The 26,238-nt window shown below is 42.8% G+C and overlaps 1 protein-coding gene and 1 long non-coding RNA gene across 4 annotated transcripts in view; one reads left to right on the top strand and one right to left on the bottom strand.

The window, feature by feature from the left end:
• Positions 1 to 429: 429 nt before the first annotated feature.
• LOC308638057 lies at positions 430 to 23,412 on the top strand. Of its 2 annotated transcripts, XR_014019733.1 has the most exons (4): positions 430 to 605; positions 14,642 to 14,695; positions 14,896 to 15,078; positions 23,277 to 23,412. It is a non-coding gene; the product is annotated as an uncharacterized lncRNA (long non-coding RNA). The 2 variants fall into 2 exon arrangements; XR_014019734.1 differs by lacking the exon at positions 14,642 to 14,695 and having other exon boundaries at positions 433 to 605.
• The window catches only part of PDPR (pyruvate dehydrogenase phosphatase regulatory subunit), a 40,492-nt gene continuing 25,842 nt past the window's right edge, over positions 11,589 to 26,238 (bottom strand). For both annotated transcript variants that reach the window (XM_081275031.1, XM_081275030.1), the window contains 8 exons: positions 23,268 to 23,423; positions 22,731 to 22,864; positions 22,019 to 22,167; positions 21,000 to 21,112; positions 19,826 to 19,920; positions 18,286 to 18,375; positions 14,877 to 15,059; positions 11,589 to 13,707 (listed from right to left, as the gene is read on the bottom strand). In XM_081275031.1, the coding sequence (XP_081131157.1) occupies positions 13,303 to 13,707; positions 14,877 to 15,059; positions 18,286 to 18,375; positions 19,826 to 19,920; positions 21,000 to 21,112; positions 22,019 to 22,167; positions 22,731 to 22,864; positions 23,268 to 23,423 (1,325 nt within the window). In that variant the 3' untranslated portion in view covers positions 11,589 to 13,302. The remainder of the gene's footprint in view (positions 13,708 to 14,876; positions 15,060 to 18,285; positions 18,376 to 19,825; positions 19,921 to 20,999; positions 21,113 to 22,018; positions 22,168 to 22,730; positions 22,865 to 23,267; positions 23,424 to 26,238) is intronic.

Here is a 26,238-nt window from a genome sequence, read left to right as displayed (position 1 = left end):
AGGGAGGAGCCACGGGTGAGGTCAGCAGGGAACTCTGGTTCGCTAATCGTGCCTCCGAGGCCTGGCCAGGCCAGCACGTCGGTTCTGGGGTCCGCTCTGCCAGAGCCTCGCCAGGAAGGCCAGAGGCAGCGGCGCGACCACCAGTCCTGGGCCTTCTAAGCGCTGGACTGGACGCTGCTCTAGGCAGCGGACCCACGGGCAGGACCATACACAGGCTTCGAGGTAAAAAGAGCCCCCGAACCGCTCACGTTCGAGCGGGACCTGCAGCCCCGAGGTCGCAAACCGACTTGGAGAAACCCACACGGGCCCGGGGCCCAAGTTCTAAAACGGGGGCGGAGCCTCGCGAGACCCAAACAAGCCCACGTGGAAGGGGCGGGACCACAACGGTGACGTCACTGCGCGCTCGTGCGCAGCCGAGGTCGCCCTTGCTGGGGGCCGTAAAGCGCGGAAGGTCGCGGGCCCGGCCTTCCCCGGAACTTTTTATTCCTCAGGCCCGCCCCTCTTCTCCCACCCGCTTCCCGCTCTCCCGCCCGCGGCGAGCCCCGCAACCGCCGTGCCGCGCCTCGCTTCGGGCGCCGTGTTGTTGAGAGCGAGCAGCAGCTGAGGTAAGGAGACAGCCGTGGGGTCGCTCTGGCTCTCTCGGCCCGCGCGGCCCTCGCGCCCCGGGACCCCCGTTGTTGCCCGCTTCGCGCTTGCATCTGTCCCAGAAGCCGTCCCTTGGTCCCCCGCTGCCCGTGGGCTTCGCCTTGTTCTCCTGGGAAGACGCGTCCCGGCGTCAGGACTCGGTCCACCCGCGTTGTTCGTGCCTCGGGGGCCCGTGCCGGCTGTCCGGGCCTTCGCGCTGGCTCTTCCAGGTGCGCGCGTTTCAGCCGAACGCCCGCGGCGGCCCGCGGACCCCGCCGCGGCTGGGAAGTGCACGCCCCTGCAGCGCAGTCTGCTCCCGGCGCGGCTAGCCCGGTCCCGCGTCTCTGCAGGTGAAATCGTTTTCCCGCCTTCACGCGCGTGGTCCACCTGTGCTTTGCTCACTCAGACTGCTGCAGCGTCTGGCAGAAGTTATCTGAAGGTCTAGGCCAGGGCGGTGGGATTTCCTCCTAACGTGTGGCACTTTGGGACTGCTGTGTGTGATACTCGGTTGAGTCGGGAATCTGCAAGCCTCTTTTGCGCGTGCATTGAAAGCACAGTGTGCAGGGCTGGGGTGGAGAGTGGGAGAGGCCGAACGGTCCGTTTTCCGTGGTAGGGATTTGTGACTGACAAACTCTTGATCACCAGGTGCACTTGTTTAAAACTATAGCACCCTGGACCAAGGGATCAGAATCTCCGGAAGTGGAGCCTGGGGCTTTTGCTTTTAAATGGGTGTCTCTGGCAGTTCTGCTGAGACTGCTGAGTTCTGCTGTGGCAAACGTTGTGTTAGTCCACCTGTACTCACCAAAGTTTCCTTGTGACCAGCAGCCCACCTGTGCCTAATGCTGTAACTCGGGAGCTAGCTCGTCACCTTGCTGCTGTTGGTATAAGCAGATCTGAGCAGAACCAGGCTGTTCAGCAGGAGCTCCTGTCTGTATTACAGTCGTTTTCAAGAACTTTAAAACAAACTCTCTTTAAACCAGATGGTGTTTCATTTCTTTGTCATCTTCAGTATCTTTCTCACTGACTTTACCTCCTTTGCTGTCATGCTTTTTTTTCTTCTTCTTCTTCTTCCCATTTTTCTGCCAAACCTGCTGGAGGTTTTCTCTGGTGTCTTCTCTGTTTACTTTAAACTCTTCTTCCCTCACCTTTTCAGTCTCTTGAAGGTCATGATAAGCACAAGGTCAGCAGTCTCTTGGTTCTTATCACCTTGGGCTTTTAACATGGTTTATTCCAATTTGAAACTCCTCTCTTGTCATGTTTCTTCTGCTACCTTTGCAATTCCATTTTTCCTCCTTGGGGATGGACCTTGGGTTCTGTCCTCATAGCTGCCCTGTCCTGGCTCATCTCCTTTTATTGGAAAGGTAGCAGGGGAAGTGGTGATAAACAACAGGTTCTGGTGCCAGACTGGCAGGGTTTGAATCCTGGCTGTGCCCTCACCATGATACAGGAGATTGGGTGAATCACTGCACATAATGTGTATCTCAGTTTCCTCAAAAGTAGAATAGAAATGATGATGATATCTACCTCGCAGGATTGTGAAGATTCAGTATTATCTGCAGTGTCTGGCATATTGTAGCTTCCCGTAAAAATACTTTAAAAAAATTCAATTATCTCCATATCCCCCCAAATATGGGAACATAATCTTGAACTCTCCAGTCATCAATGATATTTTTCCTGTCTCCTTTGTTCTCTGTTCTGACTTACAAGCCTGTTTCCCAGCTGCTGGTGTTGAATTCCCAGCATTTAACACTGGTCCCTAGGTGAAGTTAGTTTGTCCCTGCCTTGAGAGAGGTCATTTTAGATGGGCAATAGTAGCTACCAAGTAGAGTGCTTCTTAGCCATCAATTGCCCATTTTTTCTGCATTGTGATTTAGTTTTTGTGGCAACCATGTGAGGTAGATATTTCTAGTCCAGGTAGCAGCTGAGAACACTCCAAAAGGATTCAGTAAATTGCTCAAATTCATGCTAATGAGAGGTTGGGAAATTTTCTCACTTAACTTTCTGCCTCTAGAGGCTGGATTCCCCACTGTGATACTTTTAATTATTTCAGATAATTAAAAGCCATGCTAAAATGAAAAAAGAACAAGCCTAGGGAGCTTTTGTCCAGTGTTTAAGCTTTGCCCTCAGTCCAAAGTCAGGAAGAAATGTGAACAAGCATTGAACCCTGATTAGAAAGTTTGTTTTCCACAGGGACATGACAGTTCTATTTTCTGGGTATTCTAGGATTGAGCAAATGAGTAACTTTATGAGGATAAAGGGAGCTTGGATTTTCAGTGTTAAGAGAAGAGTGTTACAATATGGAGGGGGATAACTGGAACACCTGAGGTGGTTCATTAGAATTAAAAGTTTCAGTATTAAATCATTATTTTTGAGTGTGTGAGGGTGGAAGGGGTTATTTTCCAGCTCTGTCTGCTGAGAAGACTCAGAGATAATCCACCTCAATAGGGTGAGCACTCAGTTCCCAGGTCTTGGTTTTTAAAGAAATTCTTGCCTGAAAAGAATCAGAGCTTCTTGAAGAAATGACTGATTCTGGGTTGAGACTAGGAAGGTATAGATTAGTGAGCCTGGAGCATCTGATTGTACAAGGAAGTAAGAAGTGGGTCCCTAAGTGATGGGACATGCCAAAAATACACAGGAATGAGTTTAAAAGGACTCCTGGCCAAATCTTAAATTTTTATATATAATTTTTTTGAGACACTGGGGATTGAACTCGGCGCCTGCATATGTTTGGCAAAAGCTCTACCACTGAACTGCATCCCATTCCTTTTTATTTTTGTTTTGTAATAAGGTCTAACTAAGTTGCCAAGACTGGCCTTGAGGTAGCAATCCTCCTGCCTCAGCCTCCCAGTAACTGGGATTACAGATATATGCCACCATGCCTGACTTTCCTTGAGCAGGGAAAGACTCCATCATATAAAATAGGAATTTGTGAGTCCATGTGGATAAACTAAGTACAAATTAAACTTGGAGAAAGGAAGAAGTAATGCTGGCATTCAGACTCATGCCAGGGCAACTCCAAGCTCATGCTCTTAACCATCCATATGGCTATTTCACTTGTGATTCTGAGGAGCGTAAGTTGGAAGACACTCAGATCTCAGGGTCTGAGGATTCCTGACACCGTAAAGCCTTTAATGAGCAGCCAGCTGGAGGAAAGGGCTCATCTTGCTAAGTTGCTGAGGCTGGCTTTGAACTTGTAATCCTCCTGCCTCAGCCTCCTGAGCCTCTGGGATTATAGGCTTGCTCTCAATACTTTTTTTTAACATAATACATTCATTTATTTATTTTTATGTGGTGCTGAAGATTGAACCCAGTGCTTCACACATGTGAGGCAAGCACTCTGCCACTAAGCCACAATCCAGCCCTTGCTCTCATTCTTTTAATGAAAGGCAGATGTAACTTGCATGGTTATCTATTAGCTGTAAGGGGCAAGAGTGGTTTGGTGGTTATATTCAGAGATGCAAAGTGAGAGATTGTGAAAAGCTAGAGAGAGAAAAAAAGATCAGGGAGTGGGTGCTTTTTTCACAGAGGTGGTGGTTGGTCTATTTGGGGCTAGTGTCTCCTAGAGAAAGCAATAACATTGATTATTTTTAGCAATGTAGAGTTCCCTTTAGGAACTCTACATTGGAAGTGTTGGGGTATATATTTGAGCAGAAACCAAAAAGTATAACAAGATTATGGGCTAAGCAGATAGTTCAGAAAGAAAAGCAAAAATGTTCTATGTCACCAAGCGTGGTGTCACATACCTGTAATCCCAGTGGCTAGGAAAGCTGAGACAGGAAGAACTCGAGTTCAAAGCCAGCCTCAGCAAAAGTGAAGTGCTAAGCAACTCAGTGAGACCCTGTCTCTAAATAAAATATAAAATAAGGCTGGGGATGTGGCTCAGTGGTTGAGTGCCCCTGAGTTCAGTCCCCAATACCACCTACCCAAAATGTCCTGTGTCCAAATTGTTGTAGGACAGGCAACCCCTGGATATCAGTGGAATGGCAGTTTAGTATATGGTGTGAAATCATCTCCAACCTCGAAGACTTCAGTTGAGGCAGTGTTGTTTGGGGTGATGTCATCTCCAGTGGTAAGATTTTGGGTCAGTGTGATGTCATCTAGGAATTGGGGTGTCCCTTTCAAGCAGGTACCCACTTCAGTTGATGTGGGCCCTAGCATTTATCATAATTGGTTGAAACTATGGTCTCCTGGAGAGTGTGGGCACTGGATATAGATCATTGGAAGCATCCAACCTAGTAATTAGACCAGCAGTCAACAGAATTGTGTGGGTTTGTTTTTTGGTACAAGTTTTTCTTCAAATGGGTCCCCTAACATGAGCAGCTGCCTGATATGTGGCACAATGAGACCCATGAGTAGGTATGCCCTTAATCTGGCCTGTAACCTCAGGTCAGATGGGATTGAGATGGATAATTTAATAATTAGGTTAAGTCTGGGCACAGACGAGCATGCCAGGCGAGCGTGCTACCGCTTGAGCCACATCCCCAGCCCCCTTATCCTTTATTTTGAAACAGAGTCTAAGTTGCTGAGGCTGGTGTCAAATTTAGTAATCCTTCTGCCTCAGTCTCCATAGTCAATGAGACTGCAGGCATGTGCTACCACACCTAGTTATCTGTGATTTTATTTTATACTTTGGTGTCTGTGAGGCATGATTCCAAGAGGGTTTTTTTTTTAAATATTTGTTTTTTTAGTTGTAGTTGGACACAATATCTTTATTTTTAATTTTTTAAAAAAATGTTTATGGGGGCTGGGGATGTGGCTCAAGCGGTAGTGCGCTCGCCTGGCATGCGTGCGGCCCAGGTTCGATCCTCACCACCACATACCAACAAAGATGTTGTGTCCGCTGAGAACTAAAAAATAAATATTAAAAATTCTCTCTCACTCTCTCTCCTCTTTCACTCTCTCTTTAAAAAAATGTTTAATTTTTAGTTATAGGTGGACACAATATCTTTATGTGGTGCCGGGGATCGAACCAGAGCTTCTCACGTGCTAGGCAAGCGCTCTACCTCTGAGCCACAACTCCAGCCCCAGGAGGGTTTTTTGTTGTTGTTGTTGTTTAAATCTTGAAGGGGACAATTTTGAGGTACTGTCCCAATACTTTTTATCATAAATGTGCCAATGGGAGCATCCAGTGCTATGACAGCTGTCCGAAGTTAGGCTAAGTATGTTTTTTTCTTTATTAGGGACATCCTGACTAAAGGATGAAGTCCATTAAGCTCCAATATGTATGATGATTGGCAGTACTGTTAGCAGAGTCCATGAACTCCCATTGCTGTTCTCTCACTTAATATCAAGATGTTTTCCACATTGCCAGAAGGTGTGAGGCAGAGCTGATCTCCATCCCCCTAGCAAGGGACTGAACATGGGAAAGCATCCACTTCTGCAGGGAGAATAATGCCCAGGTTTGCTTCTATCTTGTAAAGAGGCCTTGTTGAGCCTCTGGAGTGCTGTTTCAATGACCTAAAACAAAACAGCTTAGGATCTATGGGAGCCTCTTTCCAAGAGAGCCAGTTGGTGCCAGTCATGTTTTAATAGGTACAGCATTAGGCCAAGAAAATGGTATCTTGCATTAGAAGCCCTGGGACAGTTAATGGCCATCACTCTGTAAGAGGCATTACACAAAGCAACCAATGAGTCTATCATAAAGAAACTGTTATTTGCGGGGGGGGGGGGGGGGGGGTACTGGGAATTTAACCCTGGGGCACTTTTACCACTGAGCTACTTCCCCAACCCTTTTTGAGAGTCTCACTAAATTGCCTAAGCCCTTGTATTTGTGATCCTCCTGTCTCAGTCTCTTGAGTTGCTGGTATTATAAGCATGCACTTTTTAAAAAAATTTTTAAGTTGTTGATGGATCTTTATTTGTATGTGGTGCTGAGACTCGAACCCAGTGCCTCATGCATGCTAAGCAAGTGCTCAACCACTGAGCCACAACTCCAGCCCCAGGCATGCACTTTTGAGGACACTCATAGGAATGCCTGTCAATTTTAATTTAGAAAATTCATAAATGAGGAATGTTGTTACCAAAACTCAAAAGTACTAAGAAGCATTGAACTGCAATATCCTTAATTCATGTATCAAATTAATCTCCTTCAAGAAGGATATCCTCATTGTAATATTGTACCTGAGCTCCTTGAGGAGTTAGATGTCATCAAGATCTGGTCTAGTTTGCATGTGATGGCAAAGCTGTAGAGGTCTCCTGTGGGTAAACCAGACAGTTGTATTGTGCCCCTTCAGAGGTGGAGGCAAACTGCAATTGAGAGACTGTTAAAATAGCCACTAACAGAACAGGTTAGCCAGTTCTGTGAGGGCATAGTGTTCACCAGTTGTTGACTAAATAGAATCAGTCCTTTTAGTGTTATGTTTCAGATGTGGGGCTTTAGTGGGTTGCAGTTGAGGAAAAGTAGTGGGAATAATCTTTTTAAAGAGTTGATTAATAGGTTTTAATCCTTGAATGTCCCATTTCAACTTACATTGGGCTATACTGTCTGTCTTGTCTGTCTTTTCTGGGGACTTAGGTACTTAAGTTATTAAGCCAATTTTAAGTGCCCAAATTTTTTTCTAAGAGCATCTATGTCCAGTATAGAATATTTTATAGCAATGGATATGTGACTGGGGAATTAAGCAAGGCTATAGTATATATAGTATAGTATATATAGTGTAGTATAGTTGTGTGTGTGTATATATATACACCCACAATACCATATATATATAAAATAGTGAGGTATATTCATTTGAAAAAAATATATTTACTTTCTCAAGATTAGGGGCAGAGTGTTCGAATTAGTGGATTCCGCCCCCCGACTCCTTGATTTGGTAGTCTCCAAAAGTGGCAGTTTCTCTTTTTTAAAAGCTTTTACTCCCTGAAGCCAAAGTTTTTTTTTTGTCTGGTTGGTTGGTTGGTAGGTAGGAGGGAGAGTGAAGAGGCCCAGTGCCTCCAAATGGTAGTCTCTCTCTGGGGCTCCCCCCACCCCTCAAGATAATTAATTTTTTTTTCATTTAAACAGTCTTTAGAATGGCTGATCTTTCTAGATGGCTAGAAACATTTTGCGCTCTTTTCTCTTTGGATGTATACCTGAAAAGTTCTGGTAGTTCTGAGTAGTGTTGTTATTTTTAATGTTGACTTTTTAAAGTATTTTAGTTGTTGAAGGGCTTTATTTTATTCATTTATTCATATGCAGTGCTGAGAATCAAACCCAATGCCTCACACTTGTTGAGCAAGCACTTTAGCAGAGCCACCACCCAGTCCCCTGAGTAGTTTTATTTATTTATTTTTTAAATTTTTAAATTTTTTTTTAGTTTTCAGCAGACACAACATCTTTGTTTGTATGTGGTGCTGAGGATCGAACCTGGACCGCACGCATGCCAGGCAAGCGTGCTACCACTTGAGCCACATCCCCAGCCCGAGTAGTCTTATTTTTACCTTATGAATTGTTACTGGAAAAGTTGGGGAATAACCTTGGTGTATAGCAGGCAGCCACTTCCCTTACAGGGTGTCCCTGTTGATTTCTGTGGGCCCAGGATCAGTATTTGCCAGCACAATCATTTTAAGATTTGGTTCCATGCTCAGGATGGTCCAGGTGCCCAGAGATTTGATCCATGTTGCCCCCTCGGGTTAGGGGACAAATTGCAGTAGCAGAAAAGAATGTAGCAGAAGAGCTACCAGCTCTGAGCTGTGTGTGGCCTGCAGGTGTCATGTAAGAAAGAAAATCTTTAGGTCCTATGGATGCTCATATGTAGAAATGCAAAAAAATGGTTGGATGAGGTGATTCTTCTCCTGGGGGTAAGAATACACCTTTGTCTTCCACACCAACAGAAGCTCTTAGCTAGTGGTTTTATATACAGTGCTCGTCCCTTATGATGGAAAACACAAGGACATGGCAAGAGAAATTAAAATGTCTTTATTCATTTACATACCTAGTACCATGAAAAGAAAATCAGTTGAAATCCAGCTGGTTACAAAGTGCACATTATTTATGCCATATTCATGGAGGGCAGAAATGCTCGTCACCCTATGTACCCAAAGTCACCTGGGCTCTTGAGAAAAGAGCCCTTTACTCAAGCACCTAGAGTGTCTTCAGGATGATGTGCTAACTCTTTATAGGAATAGAGAGGGCTGATCTGAACTGCACACTTAAAACACAAATGAGTTACGTTACTTAACAGTGGTGTTAGACATCCCAAGAGTTGACCAGAGTAATTGTGAACTACATGGCTAGAAAATTCTTCGCAGAAATGAGCTGTAGAACTACCTACATCACGCCCATTTTTTTCTGAGGAATGAGAGACCGGGGGGGGGGGGGGGGGGGGGTGGGGGGTGGGGGGGGGGTGATGGAAACCCACAGACTGAAATGAACTTTCCTTCTCCCATTCTTCCTTACCTTTATCTGCCACTTGACATTCTGGAGTGTAAGGCACTAGAACTGGGCTCAGAGAAAGAGGAGCTCTAAACTCCAGTTCTTGGTGTGCAAAGGAAATCCTGGCATAGATCTGAAACAGATGCTAAAAATATTCTCTTCTTACAGTTTCTGTCCTTCATGGACAGGAAAACAAGGAGGCAGAAGATGTTTGCAAAGGATTAAAAACAGGTGCATCTAAATGTGAGGAAAAATAGCCTGTGAAGAAATGCATAATTCTTAAAGAGATGCAGACACTATGCTCAGGAAAATCAAGAATCTTATACAGGGAACAACTCTGATGTCTAATGGACAATGAGAAGGCAAAGACAAAAATCGATCTTATGAAAAACAGTGCATTGGTAGTTATAAGGGACTGTAATAGCAAGTCCCACTCTGACATGAATCGGGGGCCTTACAACTCAGCACCTTGAAGTGGAGGCCAAAAAAAGAGGTGGTGGACGGAATGTGGTGCTGCCCATCAGACTCAGAACTCACTCACCACTTCCTGCATGTACACATGGTGTGGTTAGAAGTCCAAGAGCAAACTACTTCATCTACCATTTCCATCTATTCACCTGCTTCTCCTTAATTCATATGCCTGCTGATAAAGGTAAAGATGTTCATTTTGAACTTAATAAAATGCTACTCAGTATTTGTGAGAGGCATGTTGGGAATGGAATGCAGAAGGAAACCTAAAGTGGCAAAAGATTATTCTTCAGTATTAGCCACTGGTGACCAGAGCTTTTAGAAATCAAAAAGGACCCCTATTAACTATCCTAGCCTAGAAGTAGTAGATATGGAAATAAACCTTGTAACTCACTTCTGAAAGCAGTCTGATGCAATTGTTCTACTAGGATAGTCCTCCAGGCCTGGTACTAACTCTGTAAAAGATTCCCTTCTGTCTCAGATTCTCTTAAGGATGATGATGGTATATTCAAATGTCAGCAAATTTGTTTATATGCCAGAGGATAAACAGAACCAGAAATCAGGGCCATCTCAGGAAGCAAAGCACACTTTCAGGAAGCTCCTACCATTCATTCCTATATTGCCACTGTCAACCATGAGGAAAGAGGCTAACATTTCAAATGCATGCACAGCATGGAGTATACTGTGAGAGCTCAAGCTTTACTTTCTTGGTAGCAAGCAGGTAAAATTCTTGGTGAGTACAGGAGGGAGAACCAGGAATGGCACCCCTCCAGGTGAGAGCCAAGCTGAAGTGGCTGGGCTCCCCTGCTGCAGAAATGAAGCTGAGGTTTAACCAATGAGCTAATTGATCCCGGTGTTCATGGCCTGATGTGAATCTTCCACATTAGGGGGGTGGAGAGACCCCTGGAAGAATACTAGAAATATAGTGGTAACTGTTCATTTTGGAGCCTGTTCTGCCCATGAGAAGTTGCTATGTGACTGCCACACAAGATTAAATGATATCAAGTAGACAAAGCAGTTAGCTCTTATCCCTTTTTGCTCTTAAAACTTTCTGAAATAGAGGTGTTCTGACTTCAGTGCCCATGTCATGGCAGAGAAATCTTTCCAATGCAGTTTCAAGTACTGCGGCAGTGCTAAGAAACAGGATTTCCTCTGGCACAAGGAGCCAGGGGGTGGGGTTGTAGCTCAGTGGTAGAACTCTTCTTGCCTAGCATGTGTGAGGCACTGGGTTCGATCCTCAGCACCATGTTAAAAAAAAAATAGTATTGTGTCCATCCACAACAATATAACAGAAAGCCAGAGGAAGTACTTAAAGATATTACAAGGATTCAAAAACTTTGCAACACTGGGTGATCTCTTTTGAGGGCAACATACTTTTCGTTCCTGGATTCAACAATTTTCTGACAAGATAAAAGCCCCACCACCACAGAAAGAAAAAAGTATGCAACCACCTAAAGCTAAAGTCTACAATTCCTCAAACTAACTGGCTTCCTAGGGTGAGGTGTCACTCCAGGCAAATCTATATAGCACCACCATCCAAGGAGAAAGTGATATACTAAATGATGTTTTGGTTGTTGGGCCTTTTTCCTACAGCCATACCTCAAGATCTAATGCTTCTACTGACTATTTAAGAGCCCAGAATGCTTGTAACATCTATTATGCTTATGACACAGAGGCAAAGTAGTTATGCTAGGGAACAGTCTGTTCAGAGCACTCACAGTAGGACCAAATTTTTTAAAAATTTAGATTTATAATACCTATGTTTGAACCGAGAGGATATACTTAAAGTGACAAAGAAAATATTCCATGTAGGGCACTGAAGGCTCAAAAGATCAGCACCTCACCAGAGTCCTAGGAGTATGGCTGCTACTTATGGAGGAGGTTTTTCAAAGCACTTGTCCTGTTCCATCATCCCCTCCCAGCAAGATTAGTACTGCCTGTTGGCTCAAAAGGGGAGGATTGTGATATCAGCAATAGGAGGTAAGGATTTCCCTAGTTAAATCATGCAGTGACTGTTTTGGATATATCAGATATTCCCTCCTACTTACGGAGGAAGCAAATTAATTTAACAATAATTAGCTAGAAATCAAGTCCTAAAGTCTACAGTGAATACACTTCTGATAATATTTCTATTTGAATGACATTCTCCAATTTTAAACATCATACATGGTTAACACACTTTCTATATGTAACAGTTAAAGAGCAAATTTATCTTCACATACTGTGTATAAACCAAGAATTTCTTTTTGATTTAATTCCAAGTAAATTTTCATTTACAAAGAGGAGGGTGGAAAGTATGTCAGCCAGCTCCTTTGCTAAAGGTCTCTTTCTGCTCTCCTAAGTCCAATAGCTCCTGTTTCCCTGCACAGAAACACTTCTTCTTGCTCCTCTTCCTAGAAGCAGCATGTCTTGGCTAAATACACATTTGCTCTAATCATATGTGCTTAGAGTAAAGTTAAGACCCCTTCCACCCAAAAAAGATGGGACAGTGAAGTCTGTCATCAAGTAGGAATTGTCAAACTGGTCTGAGTGGGTAACAGATCCCACAGAAATAGCAGAGCAAGTGGACACCTGAGAATTTTAAGTTGCTCTAAAGAAATGAAAGGATCTCCTTTAATATAGAATTAACAAAATGCATGCTTCCAAGATATGTCAAGACAGCGAGGCTACAGCTGAATTAAAATTTCTAATAGCAGTTTGTTCACATGAAAGGGGACTATATAGTGTGACATCTTTATATAGTCAGACATCTAAGTTCTACCTTTAGGAAATAGAGACACTGATTGAAAATGTGCAGGGTACTTTTAGCCATCTGCATTCCAAAAGCTAGAGATGGACAGCTGTGTAGAAGGAAAAGTTGGAAAACAGTGCTCTAGCTAACCTACACCCACTGTACTTAGAACTCTCAATGGATCCACATGGTCAGCTCTGTTCCCCACCAGGGAGACATAGAGCTTGGGTTCTAGTAGCACTCTGGCACTCAGGTGAATAACCAAACCTTGCTATTCATACTAAGACAACCCACCTAAACTTTCCCTCCCTGCTCTAAAGGGAGAGCAGTGTATGCCGAGTTTGTGAGCAGAGGTGAGGCTGAGCTAGGAGTCACTTTAATAAAAAGAAAGGCAATATTTTAGAGGATTGTATACCTCCTGAAGTCAGACCCTTTCAGTTGGGAAAAGCAACACAAAAGGCAATAAGGTTTTTCTCTAACACTGGCATATTTGTTTGCTAAGAAAGAAAAAATAAGCTCACCATAGAGTACAAGAGATAAAGAAAACAATAGGCTGCCGTGGCCCAAAGATCTGAGAATTCATTCTGGAGGGAAGATGAGGATGGTGCAAGGTTAACTGTTCGTCTGTGCTACAGCCAAGACGATGTCCATGCAATACTTCTCACCAGTGAGGTAGATGATCATCTTTCTGCTAGAGGTATTGGGTACTAACCCATAGCGCAGTGGAACAGAATGATCTGCCTAAAAGGCATAAGCTACTCCAGGAGCCACATGAAATACACAAGTTACTCCAAGAAATCTTAGCCCAAGGGAGATGGACTCTTGTCCTAAGGCCTGTAAAACACCAGCTTGCCTTGTTTTAAGACAGAATTTTTCACCTTACAATTCCACAAGTGGAGCCTGCCTCTGTCCGATAAACTTCCTGCCACCATGGGAATCTGAACAGGAGGGAAGACTGCAACCAGGGCGAAAAGAGGGGTTCCAAAGCAAAAGTTTAAAAGGTCAAGTTTAAAATTATATCAAGGAGGTAAGAGATGGGAAGCAAAGGTTTAGTAAGCAGGGACAGGGTGAGAGGAAAGAAAGAAGCTTCTGAGGTGATGTTCCTTACGATGAGATTGCCCTGCCATTACTTCCCATGTAAGTCACTCAGCTCCACATCATCCTTTCGGCGCTTGTGAGCGAAGAGGGAGGTGACAGGGTAGAGTTTAGCCTTGGCCTGAAACCGGTGGCCTGCGATGTCAATTTCATATTCTCCCCGGTTAATGAAATCAGTGGTTACCACCTCCTCTTCACCGCTGTCTTCTGAAAAATTGTGCACAAAGCCCAGGCACACATGGCGCTCCAAAGTATAGCTATAGGCACTGCTGGTGGTTTTGCCAACATACTGCCCGTTCCGGAAAATGGGCTCTCCCCACCAAGGCCAGAGGTCCAGGTCTGTGTCATGGTCGTCCAGAATGAACATGGTGAAGCGTTTATACACCCCATTTTGTTTCTGCTGCAGCAGAGCTTCCCGACCAATGAAATCCATGCCCTGGAAAAGAAAAGCAAAGCTGAGACTCCTGTCTATTATCTGACCCTTGGAATATAGCACCCTCACCCCTGTTGGGTTTTGGGAAATGGCATGATTACAACTATATGAAAAGCTGCATTCATAATACAGAAGTTAGAGAATTTTTGTAACAAAAGCGTACGTACATTTTTCTTTTTTATAAGCAGTTTAAATTGCAAAACCACACAGAACAAAAATACATGCTGGAGGGGTCTGGAGTTGTGGCTCAGTGATAGAATGCTTGGCCTAGCCCATGTGAGGCACTGGGTTCGATCCTCAGCACCACGTAAAAATAAATAACATACTTGCTAGAGTTGTTTTAGAAAACAAAGTCCGTGCATGTCTGTATCAATGCATACCTTTATAATATTTTTTCATCACAGAACATTAATTGCTCAAAAATAATACAATAGATCATGTACTATTAGGGAACACGTGCCAAGATATTTGTTGAAAAAAAGATGCATACAATATGCCACCACCTAGGTTAAAGTTGGGAGAGGAAATTACACCCTAGCATTCTTACCTTGTCGCTCTCTTAAGAGTAAACAAGAAACTGCTTCTTTTGGCAAAGGGGACCAGAGATTGAAAAATTAGTCTTTTACTTTTTTTTTTTTTTTTTTTAGTTTTCGGCGGACACAACATCTTTGTATGTGGTGCTGAGGATCGCACGCATGCCAGGCGAGCGTGCTACCGCTTGAGCCACATCCGCAGCCCAAGTCTTTTACCTCTTAAGCCCACTCAAAGAACCTTCTGAAACGATGGTTTTCCAAGAAAAAAAAAGACTAGGTAATGTACTATAAGATGACTAATCACCATAATCAACTCAGAAAAACTTCCCCCAGAGCGCCTAGTCCTTTAGTGCATTCAGGGGCATGTTATCTGAGTATTGTTCTAAAAGGTGTTTATCCTATAGGCAAGTCTTCTGCCCTGAGGATACATCCTGATTGAAGCAAGTGTAAAAATACAGGTCAGCCACATCGGCTCTTCAGTGCTCAAGAAGCTGAGTGGTGGGGCTGGGGTTGTGGCTCAGTGGTAGAGCACTTGCTAAGCATGTGTGAGGCATTGGGTTTGATTCTCAGCACCACATGTAAGTTAATAAAACAAAGGTCTATTGACAATTTACAGGACAGTCTGGATTAATACCCTACCTTCTCTAATTTCACCCAGGATTCCCGTCCACATTCCAGGGGTGTGGTGAGGGTATTCAAATCCTGACCCCAGAAGGCAAAGAACTTCTCAATTCGGAGACTGCGAAGAGCATAATACCCAGCATTCCGGATCCCATATTTCTGTCCAACATTCATCACTTCATTGTATACGTGAAGAGCATACTATACAAAGAAAGGAAAGGTTAGTAACCATCAGATCTTCAGAATTAAACATGGAATACATCTGGAAGTGGTGATATCTAACACTAATGTGGACTCTGGAGAGCAGATTGAGCCCTTTGATCATGGAAAATATTTCTTTGCCAAGGATGTTAACTGTTTATAGTGGGTTTCCTGGGCACAGCAGAAAGTTCCTAGCACTGCTATACTAGGATAGCTGCAAAAAAATGTTTCTAGCTCTGTAACTTTCTAGTGCACAAAGCAACCTCTGACAACTCACAAACCTTAAACAATTTATAATGCCCCTATAGTTTAAATTCCTGATGATGAGACTATACAATAAACTTATAGAGCTAGTTCTGGGTCACTGTTCCTCCATCAGAGTGCAATGTCCCACCTTTATGTGATAATGTCTCTTTTTTTCCTCCAGTCACCCCTACGTGAGAATCCTTTGTTGATGCTGCACAGGTTGCAGCAGTGGACAAGAGAGGGATCATAGAAAACTCCTAGGACATCTTGCCCTCAACAAAGCATGGCACTAGAGCCCAGGAGTAATGAGCTGGGGCCACTCCACCCTACAATGTAGTTTCCACAAAGGCAGGACCCTGATTTTTCACTTCTCAAAAATGCAAGGTGATTTCAATATATAACAGTTATTAAAGCCCTCTCACCATTTGGTAAATAACAAATTTTATAATTAGTCCAGTTACCCTCTACGGTCTTTTTCTCTTTTGCCATTCCCTCATGCACTGGCCCAAAGCTGTGAAAAAACAGGCTTTTACCCATAATTCTAGATGTACATGCACACATCTAATTATTCATAGATTATGGCATATTTTAGGAAGAAGAAAAACTTGTACTATTTGGAGGTAAGACTTAATCCTGGAAATCCCAGTCTCAAAAACTAAAACAAGATAATTTAGTAGGGAAATAATGTACAGCTTAAGTGATCAATTCATGAAAACATAGTTTTCATGAATTGATCACTTAGAGTATTATGGAACAAAGAGACCCCCCCCCCCATTCACAGTAGCAACAAAATATTCAAGAACTGAATAGAAAATACAAGATCCAAGTCTTGGATTGCCAGATTCACTACATCACATGAATGTCAATTCTCACTTGAGAAACATAATACAACCCCCCAAAATTGCCAATAGCGTTTCTTGTTTTTGAGACAGTCTAAGTTGCCTAGGCTGGCTTCAAACTTAACAATCCTTCTCACACAGCTGGAATTACAGGTACATTCCTGGCTCTTTTTGAAGTACTGGGGGCTTCACACGTAGTACGCCAAAGGAAAACAGAATTTTTTTTTTTTTTTTTTTTTTTTGTGGTGGTGCTGGGGATTGAACCTAGGGCCTTGTACATGCGAGGCAAGCACTCTACCAACTGAGGTATATCCCCAGCAATTGTTTTTTTTCTCCAGAGTTTTCCACTGCAAAAAAAGGTAAGCATTAACAAATATATATATTTTTTGTTTATATGGTTTTTATAACCTTAGAGTAGGATTCTAAAATGAATCAAAAGTCCAGAAAGAAAAGATTGAAGAATTCATTACTTGAATTCTTCATTTTTTGAAATTTAAATGAAACTTCTGTAATAAAACTTAAAAAACGCTCCTATTTGGCAAAATGGAGGGCTGGGGGTATATAGCTCAGTGGAAGATTGCTTGCCTAGCATGTGTAAGATCCCAGATTTGTTACCCAGTACTGCCAGAACACCATAAATCAAACTGGAAAAAAATTTGCAAGTGGACACCAAGGGCTATTTAACACAGAAAGAATGCCTGGAAACTGATTAAATAAAAAGAGCAATAATCCAATATAAATATGGACAGGACATAAGCAGAAGAATTCAGTGAGTACTTACTATGGGGTAAGTACTCCCTTAGGTGACAGGAATAGAAAAGTTAACAGGACAATCTGATGAACCAAATCAAATATATTTTAGACAGTGAAAAATGCTATGGAGAAAAAAGGACAGGGAGAACAGCAACTTGCAGTAAGGTCTCAGTGAGAGGTGACATGTGAGTAAGACCTGAAGGAGGGGAGGCTGTGAGCTTGAGGTTTTCTATCCAGGGCAAGGTATGCCAAAGGAGGGAGAAGTTAAGTGTAAAATCTGGGAGGTTCCAAGACTAGCAAGAGGGGAAGAAGCAGAGAAGACAGTCCAAGGCCATGCAACAGAATGGAGGACACGTTGGGCCCCACAGACTGGCTTTTACTTGGATGGAGATGGAATTTGAAAAGCCAAAGGGAAATTAGAAATATACTGATGAGAATTATTTTGCCCCTAAAAGCCTCAGGTCTGACAAGGAAAAAAGACACTCTTACATACCACAGAATTTTAATAGCTAAAGACTGGAAATACTACAACTGTTTATTAGTGCTACTCTAGTTAATTATGATTTAGCCTTAATATATTGTGTCACTGCTTAAAAGCTTTCTCTTTAAGCTCTAATATAGAAAAATCTAGAAGATAAATTATTAAGTAGAAAAAAGCAAAATGAACATTATGCTTTCATTTGTGTTTTTAAAAGGGGACTAAGAGCTGCCTGGAGCAGTGCATGCCTATAATCCCAGCTATTGGGGAGGTTTGAGGCCAGCCTCAAGGGAAAAAAAAAAGTGCTAGAGTGGTTGGTAGCATGTATGAGACCCTGAGTTTGATTCCCAGCACCACCAAAAACTAACGAAAAATGGGGGAGAGAGGGCTAAGAACTCCATCTTTTTTTTTTTTTTTTTTTTTTTTAAAGATAGAGTGAAAGGAGAGAGAGAGAGAATTTTTAATATTTATTTTTTAGTTCTCGGCGGACACAACATCCTTGTTGGTATGTGGTGCTGAGGATCGAACCCGGGCCGCACGCATGCCAGGCGAGCGCGCTACCACTTGAGCCACATCCCCAGCCCAAGAACTCCATCTTTAAAGTTGCTTGCATATACAAAAAAAATCTCTTGATAGTACATACTAATACATTGGTTGTGGTTGGTAAGAACTTGTCAGACAGCACCAGTTTTATATATTTCACACACATTTGAATTTTTAAACCGTGTAAGTGTATTACCTATTAATTTAACTAACTTGGAAATTATAAAATCTCTTCCATGCAGCTGACCTCATGGAATTTCAAACTCCCAATCAGATACAGCTTTTCAAACCTGCTAATGCTTAGGAACTTTGGAAAAGCCAGCACTCCTCACAGTGGTCCCTAGAAAAGAAGGCTGAGCTCTCTTACCTCTATGGGGATATAAAGCATGAATCCTGGCTCTCCTGTGTGAGTCATGCTCATCACCCGGATCCCATTTGCGTAGCCCACACTCATCTCCTGCAGAGGAAAAGGCAGCAGTCGGCATAAGTGGACACCATGCAGGCTTGACAAGGGAGTGAATGGCTCAAGGGAATACTTTCATTAGCACTGTGCCCTCTGCTTTAACTAAGCGGACACAATCAAGGGAAGCATTTCATCCTGAAAATAAAGCACAGCCTTTACAACATCTCTTCTTATGAATATCACAATTTCTGGAGTTTTAGCATTTAGGGAAGTGACAGCAGTCTTTGATAAGCATGAAATATTTCTCTTTACCAACTCCTGCTAGAGATTTGGGTTTACCAGGCATGATGGCACATGACTATAATCCCAGTGGCTTGGGAGGCTGAGGCAGAAGGATTGTGAGTTCAAAGCCAGCCTCAGCAATTCATTGAGATCCTAAGCAACTCAGCAAGACCCTGTCTCTAAATAAAAATATAAGAAAGGGCTGGGGATGTAGCTCAGTGGTTAAGGCCCCTGGGTTCAATCCCTGGTACCAAAAAAAGACTTGGGGTAGTCAGGAGGATCTGAAGGCTAGACAAGTGTCTTGTCTTGGGGACTCTGGCGCCTGCCAGGTGTGGTGGCACATGCCTGTAATCCCCACAGCTCAGGAACTGAGGCAAGAGAATCTTAAGTTCAAAGCCTCAGCAAAAGCAAGATGCTAAGCAACTCAATGAGACCCTGTCTCTAAATAAAATAAAAAAATAGGGCTGGGGATGTGGCTCAGTGGTTGTGACCCTGAGTTCAATCCCCAATTACCTACCCATCCACCCACACCCCTGCAAAAAAAAAGCTTGAGCCCTACAGAACACATTGCATCTGCTACCCTGGGATCAGAGTCTAAGCTTCTAATTTTCAAAACATGCTAGGTCAGCTTAGTTACCTAGGAGGAGTCACCGATTCAATCACTACCCAATAAAAGGAATGTGTAACATCTCAGCATTGATGCAAACACTTCTATAGGAAGCCTGCCATGATTCAGCATTTACCAGGCACAGGCACATGGATTATTCCTTCTAGCAGCAGAGAGGGCATTATGTAAGGATTTGCTGATGGCTAACACGCAGTTTTCTATTGTTTTTACTACCTTGCAAAGGAAGGAAAACTAGAATAATAGGAAAGTGGGTGACACACAAAATGTAGCCAACATGATGCACACAATGATGCACATCTGTAATCCCAGCAATTTGGGAGGCTGAGGCAGGAAGTTTGCAAGTTCAAGGCCTACCTATGTTGCAAAATTTAAAGAAAGAGGACTGGGAATAGTTCATTGGTAAAGTGCCCCTGGGTGTAATCCCCAGTACCACAAAAAAAAAAAAAAAAAAAAAAAAAAAGACACGGTCATTTTCTTTGCTTAGTAAAGGACAGAACACTTTGTATGTGTTAACATTATAATAAGAATGTTATCTGTCACCACTATAAAAGAAATATTCTCTGCTCATGTGAAAACAAAACTATTTGCACATACCTTGCAAAAGAGAGTTGGGAAGTGGTCTGGAGTCATGGGGGCATAGGACAACTCGGACAGCACATCTACAGCTCGAGGACCAATTAGATTGAGGGCTGTACAGAAAAGAGAGAGAGATGTCCAGCCTCTCCAAGTGAACAGCTGAGCCAATGCAAAAAGCTTGTTCTGAAACTGCCAACTGTGGCCTGGCCTGGCTGGTAAAATCACAAAAGTGTTCCTTTGCCTAGGCAATCCAGGAATGGATGTCAAGCACTCCCATTCTGGAAATGTGACGGTGCTAGCATGAGAGCCTGGTCAGTAGGTTTTTTCTCCCTGTTTTACAGGAAGACAACATTCTAGTCTCTACATTGAGATCAGGTCATGAGACCAAGTCCAGCCAAAGGGACACTTCCCCCTCTGCACAATTCTCATTCTCTTTGTCTTCCCAGTGTAGCTACAAGATGGAAAAAGCCCCAGTTCCAAATAAGTACCTGGAAGGGAGCTGCCCACCCATCCTGGGCTTAGCTTATGCTAATTACACATCAGCTAACCTAGTACATGCCAGAACACAACTTCTAAGAGTCTGGAGTTTGCCAACCTCATAGCAAGAAGTTAATCACATTTTCTACTAATGACAAATTGAGAATGAAGGCCTGGGAGAGTAAATACTGGCAGGAAGAGGGGCAGGAGTCACATGGGAGGCAAGGAAGGAGGAGTTAAAACCTAAAATGAGATAATAAAAGGAAGGGCTGGTTCCCCAACAGAAGCTGCTGAAGAACAGAGAATCAGGAAATTAAGTCATTCTTAAAAAACTACCCATTTGAAAAAAAAGGTAAGATGAAAATCTGAAGAACACTATATATTAATAAATATGAAAATTCCTTTAAAAGTTACTCATTTAACAAATATTTAAATGGAAATGAATAAAGTGGGGGAGGTATCAGACCAACTTTCTATGACCACAGAATCTGATTTTTTTTTAAGTTGTAGATGGACACAATACCTTTATTTTATTTGTTTTTATGAGGTGCTAAAGATTGAACCCAGTGCCTCACACATGCTAGGTAAGTGCTCTACCACTGAGCTCCAGCTCTGACGTTCACTTTTAAGAATCCAAAAAAAAAGAAAAATGTGGAAGACACTTTTGGATCAGTTAGCTTTTTTTCATTTGGCTGACCCGATAAAACCCTATTACCAGTGTATTTCCAGGTGACATCCTCCAGCAGCAGGTTGTTGTCCTTTGGCATGTGTTTCTTAAGCCAGGCCCAACAGTGGACCTGTTGATCAGTTGGAGAGATCATGAAGAAACTGAAAATGAGACCCCAAAATGATCAAATTTAGGTAGCAGAGAAAGCATCAGGAACCATTAAGTTCTCTAGTTTCAAAGGCCCATTGAGTATACTGGGAAATGATGCTTTAACTTTGTTAAAGGGTCTGCAGCATCATTATGGAATAAACAACAAAATGACAAAACAGAAAATTCTAGCTTCTTGTTAGTCCCAATAAGTTATACAAACTTTCCAACATTAGGCATATGCTCAGTAGGCTATCTAACTTCTATAATTATTTTCTGTAATCTGGTGGGTTCCCCCCAGCCTGAATTCTTTCTGTTTAGGGCTGACAATGACTTTATGAAATGGTAGTTTACCAACCTGGTAGTAAGAATTTCATCACGTTTGCTACTATTGACAAAAACTGATGAAGATGGTCTGGGAGAGTAACAATGTCACAGAAGGGTTAAAACCTGGACTGGAGTGACAGAAGAGGAGGGACTGCACTACCATTTCACAAACTCATGGTCAACCCTAAATTGAAAAATCAGCAGGGGGGGGGGTGGAGACACCAAATTACAGAAAATTTGTGAATTGACCATAAGTTTATGAAATTGGTTTTTATTTTTATTTGGTACTGGGGATTGAACCCAAGGCCACTCAAGCCCTGAGCCACATCCCCATCCCTTTTTATTTTTTAGCTCTTTTTGAGACAGGGTCTTGATAAGTTGCTTAGGGCCTCACTAAGTTGCTGAGGCTGGTTTTGAACTTGTGATCCTCCTCCCTTAGCCTCGTGGGCCGCCAGGATTACAAGACTGTGCCACCGCTCCCAGCAATGAAATGGTTTTTTAGACCCAGGAAAAGTACATCAAGTACTCCTGCTATAGAAACCTTAAGGGATCAGCCTGTTGGAAGAACAGGGTGGAATGGCAAGTAATCTCACCTGCGTTTGCTCAGGCGTGCGATGCTACAGTCATTTTCGTATCCTCCGCCCTCGTTGAGCATGCCAGTATGTACAATGTGGCCCACAGGCACATCCAGATCATTGGAGAAGAGGTATTGTAGAATTTCTAGTGCCTGATCCCCAGTGGACTGCAGGGCAGAGAATGAAGCAGGGAAAGTTAATTCGAGAGCAAGAGCGCCTGGCTGGCTAGTGGCTGGGTGTGGTAGCACAGGCCTGTAATCCCATTGGCTCAGGAGCCTGAGGCAGGAGGATTGCCAGTTCAAAGCCAGCCTTAGCAAAAGTGAGGAGTTAAGCAACTCAGTGAGACCCCATCTCTATATAAAATACAAAATAGGACTGGGCATGTGGCTCAGTGATTGAGTGCCCCTGAGAGCACCTGGCTGGTAGCATGGCCAACTAGCACTGCACCTTGCTGAGAAAATTCAATGAGCCATCACCCGTGTGATAGCATTGCAGATTTACTCTACTGTAAGAGGATCCAGAGAAAGCTTGCTATTAAATGAGCCACTCTAGGTAGATTAAAAACTCTAAATAAAACAACAAAAAATGGACACGAGGAGCTGAAGAGTCATAAAAATGTGAAAATATAGATGTGACATTGCAGTTTACTCGGATTCTTTCAGAATCAGTTTTGAAGTAACAGATGAATTTGACAAGTTTCCCAATCTTATTTTGGTTCATAAATACTTACTGTTATCTCAAACTTTGTGAAAGAGGACATGTCGATGACACACACAGCTTCCTTACAGCACTTGACTTCAGCCTCCACAATGTCAAACCAATCTGGCTTATAGAAAGTCTTGCTCTGCTCCAATGCAAGGAGGTCTGTGGATCAGAAAAAACAAAAGGTGGAGAGAAAAGGAGGGGATTAACACTGGGTACTGTTCCTTTATAGTTTGGTGTAACCTAGCAGGAATTCATTATTTATTCTTACAAGAACACATTGTAGGTTTATACATTTACAAATAAGTTAGATTTGCAGGGGGGTGGAGTAACAGATTGAACCCAGGGGTGCTTAACCAGTGCATCACTTTCCCAGTTCTTTTTGTGTCTTATTTTGAGACAGGGCTTTGCTAAGTTGCTGAGGCTGGCTTTGAACTTGTAATCTTCCTGTCTCAGCCTCCCAAGTCACTGAGATTACAGGCATACACCACCATGCCTGGCTACAAATAATCTTTTTGTTTTCAATTGGCAACCAGTAAAACTTAACAAAAATTTGACTTCTTGCCTTTGTCAGGTGGAACAAAGTACTTTGGCCTCTCAAATCCATGTTTCTCCATCCATCTGGCTCCTTGTGCATCCAGCCGGTCATACAGAGGAGATGTGCGCAACTGCCTACCTGTCTGGAAGTCCCAACGGGGAACCTTCAGATCGTATATCAGAGCTAAAAGAGACAAGAGTCTATCAAAGTTCAAGTCACAGATTCTGGAGCTCAATATCCAATATCCACTAGACTTGAATCATTTCTATTCATGAGAGAATAATTTGCAGGCTAATGCAGCCTAATTTGTCAGGTATTACCTAGTATTAACAGGCATGATCCAAAAGAAAGGACAACACTGTAAGACCATATAAAGCTATCTACCAGTGACTCATGGTCTCTGTTCACAATCATATTTCCACTTTAGTAGGCAGAAACAATGAAAGAAAAGTCATAGTTCTAAACTTTGCTCAGTTCCACTGTTAAGAGCCACAGCCAAGTAATATGACAGAGGTGAGGCAAAGAACCTCACCCCCCCCCACTGGTGCATAGGCCTATCCACAAGTATGGCTATATGCTGGACCGGTAGTCAGTGATGGGTATGATCCAATTGCAGCGGTATCAACCTAAGACAGGAGACTGACGCCTAGAGGTTAGTTTTCCGATGACGGGCAAGAAGCATATGTTGAATTGGACAAACCTAACAGGCACGGTCCCTAGCCACATTGCTTGTTGCTTAATTAAACATAAGGGGGGAGATGCTAAGAGCCACAGCCAAGTAATATGATGCATGGCATTTTTGGTTGAAAGGTGACGCCAGCTAGCCATTGAGATGATATGATTATGTTAAGATTTACATTCATATGGATATGGGACTCCTGGAGAGTTCCCATTGGTTGGGGAAGTGCGGTAGGAGGGAATTCCGGAGGAGGAACTTCCTCTTGGGATCGGAGAGAAGACGTGTCGGTCAGTGATCTTCCAGGGGGCGTACGGGGCATTGGCGGCAGTTTCAAAAATAAAGTTTGTTCCCGCTTAAGTGGCTCGTGATTTTGTGCCCAGCCAGACTGTGGCATTCCACAACAGAGGAGAAGATTATGTCTAAGAACCCAGGTGGATAATAACAATGTGAAAAATGGTACTTGATTCTTTGCTTGTGTTGTCGGGATCTCAATACCCATTACAGGTATTTCTTTCTCCATTAAGATTTAATCAAATTTCTAAAATGAAAGGGTACACAGTATGCCTCCATTTGGTGGCTCTGTAATTTGAGAGGTTGCACTGTACTGTCTCAGTAACGTTATTCACATAATACAGCTAGGGTCAGAATTCATTTTTCTTCATGGCCAATCTGCAACAGCATTAAGTAAAAACAACCAGAACAGTGTGATCTCTAATCTCTTCCAGAGAGAAGACCTGACTTTACTCCAGATGAAAGGTACACTGGGATGGGGATGGAAGGGATGTTGGGAGATTAAAGAGGATGAAGCCACAGAGTTCCCTGCATGTTGACAATTTGTCAACCTCCGATTATCTATCATAGGTTTTACTTTTTCCTTCCCCATTTTCTGTCATGCCTCCAATTTCTATTATGAGAATCACAGAAGGACACCAAAAGTGTCTCATCACCAAGGAGAAGCTCAAGCTTAATTATAATTTACACAGGTTCTAAAGTAACTATGGGCAGGAGGGCTAGAAACGTCGTTCAGTGGTAGAGTCTTGCCTAGCATACATGAGGCCCCAGCACCGCAAAAACCAAATAAAATAACAAAGGCAGGAAAAATCTAGACTTGAACAGTTTTGCTAAAATATTTACTAAAATTAACCTTATCAGTTAAATATACTGCTTCTAGGTCCTTTATCTCCTAAGAATGTAAGTTGTCTGCCACAGCCAAAAGTGAGCACTCGGGCATCAAAGGCCATCCAAAAGTCTTACCATGAATATCATCGAGCTACTAAGCGAACAATGCAATTTTGACCAAAAATAGTGGTCACAGTAATCTAGAAACTTTATTCCTTTTTGTCGAGGAGGGGGACACTAGGGATTAAACCCAGGGATGCTTTACCACTGAGCATCCTCAGTTCTTTTTTTGTTGTTTTTTATTTTGAGGCATTGTCTCACTAAGTTGCTGAGGCTGACCTTGAACTTGCAATCCTCCTGCCTCAGCCTCCTAAATCACTGGAATTACAGGTGTGCATCACCACACCTGGCTCAGAAATTTATTCCTAAGCATAAATATGCCCAAAATATTTAGACATGATTTAGTAAAGTCAGAATAATTTTCCTATACTGAGAAACTAAATTATTACTTGTCAGAACCTATATAATTTGGTTAAATTCCTGAAACAAAAGCTATTGTACACACCTGTAATCCCAGCAGAATGAGAGGTTGAGACAGGAGGATCATAGATTCAAAGCCAGTCTGGCAAGACTGTAAGCAACCTAGTAAGACCCTGTTTCAAAATTTAAAAGAATACATTTTATAAAAGCGGGTGCTGGGATGTGGCTCAGTGGTTAATTGCCCAGGTTAAACCCCTAGTACTACCCACCCCCCTCCAAAGGAAAAAAAAAAAAGCTGTCTCTACAGGTTTACTGGACAAGGTAGAATAACAAGTCAAAATGAAAAAACCAAGGGCTGAGGTTGTACCTTAGTAGTAGAGTGCTTGCCTACCACATGTGAGGCACTCACTGGGCTCAATCCTTAGCACCACATAAAAATAAAGAAGTCAATCTTTCAATATCGTTAAAGAAGCAAGGATAAGGAAAATAAGAGCAGGAATGCATATTTTGTGTTTATGGGAGAAGTGGTTTCTTATCTTGCTAGCATGGGATGAATAAAGTCATCAGAGAACCCTGAAATTCTGAGAGTACCTTGGAAAGAAAACAATGATCTCAAAAACCAAGTGGGGATAAGGGTGTAGCTCAGTGGTAGAGCACTGGCTTAGTATGTGCTAAGTTTACCCAGCATGCCCAGGGTTTGATTCCCAGTACTGAAAAAAA

This window comes from Spermophilus citellus (genome assembly GCF_964194105.1).
Source record: "Spermophilus citellus genome assembly, chromosome: 18".
Taxonomy (NCBI): Eukaryota; Metazoa; Chordata; class Mammalia; order Rodentia; family Sciuridae; genus Spermophilus; species Spermophilus citellus.
The sequence above is the reverse complement of the archived record's forward strand: the minus strand, read 5'-3'. Positions and strand labels throughout refer to the sequence as shown.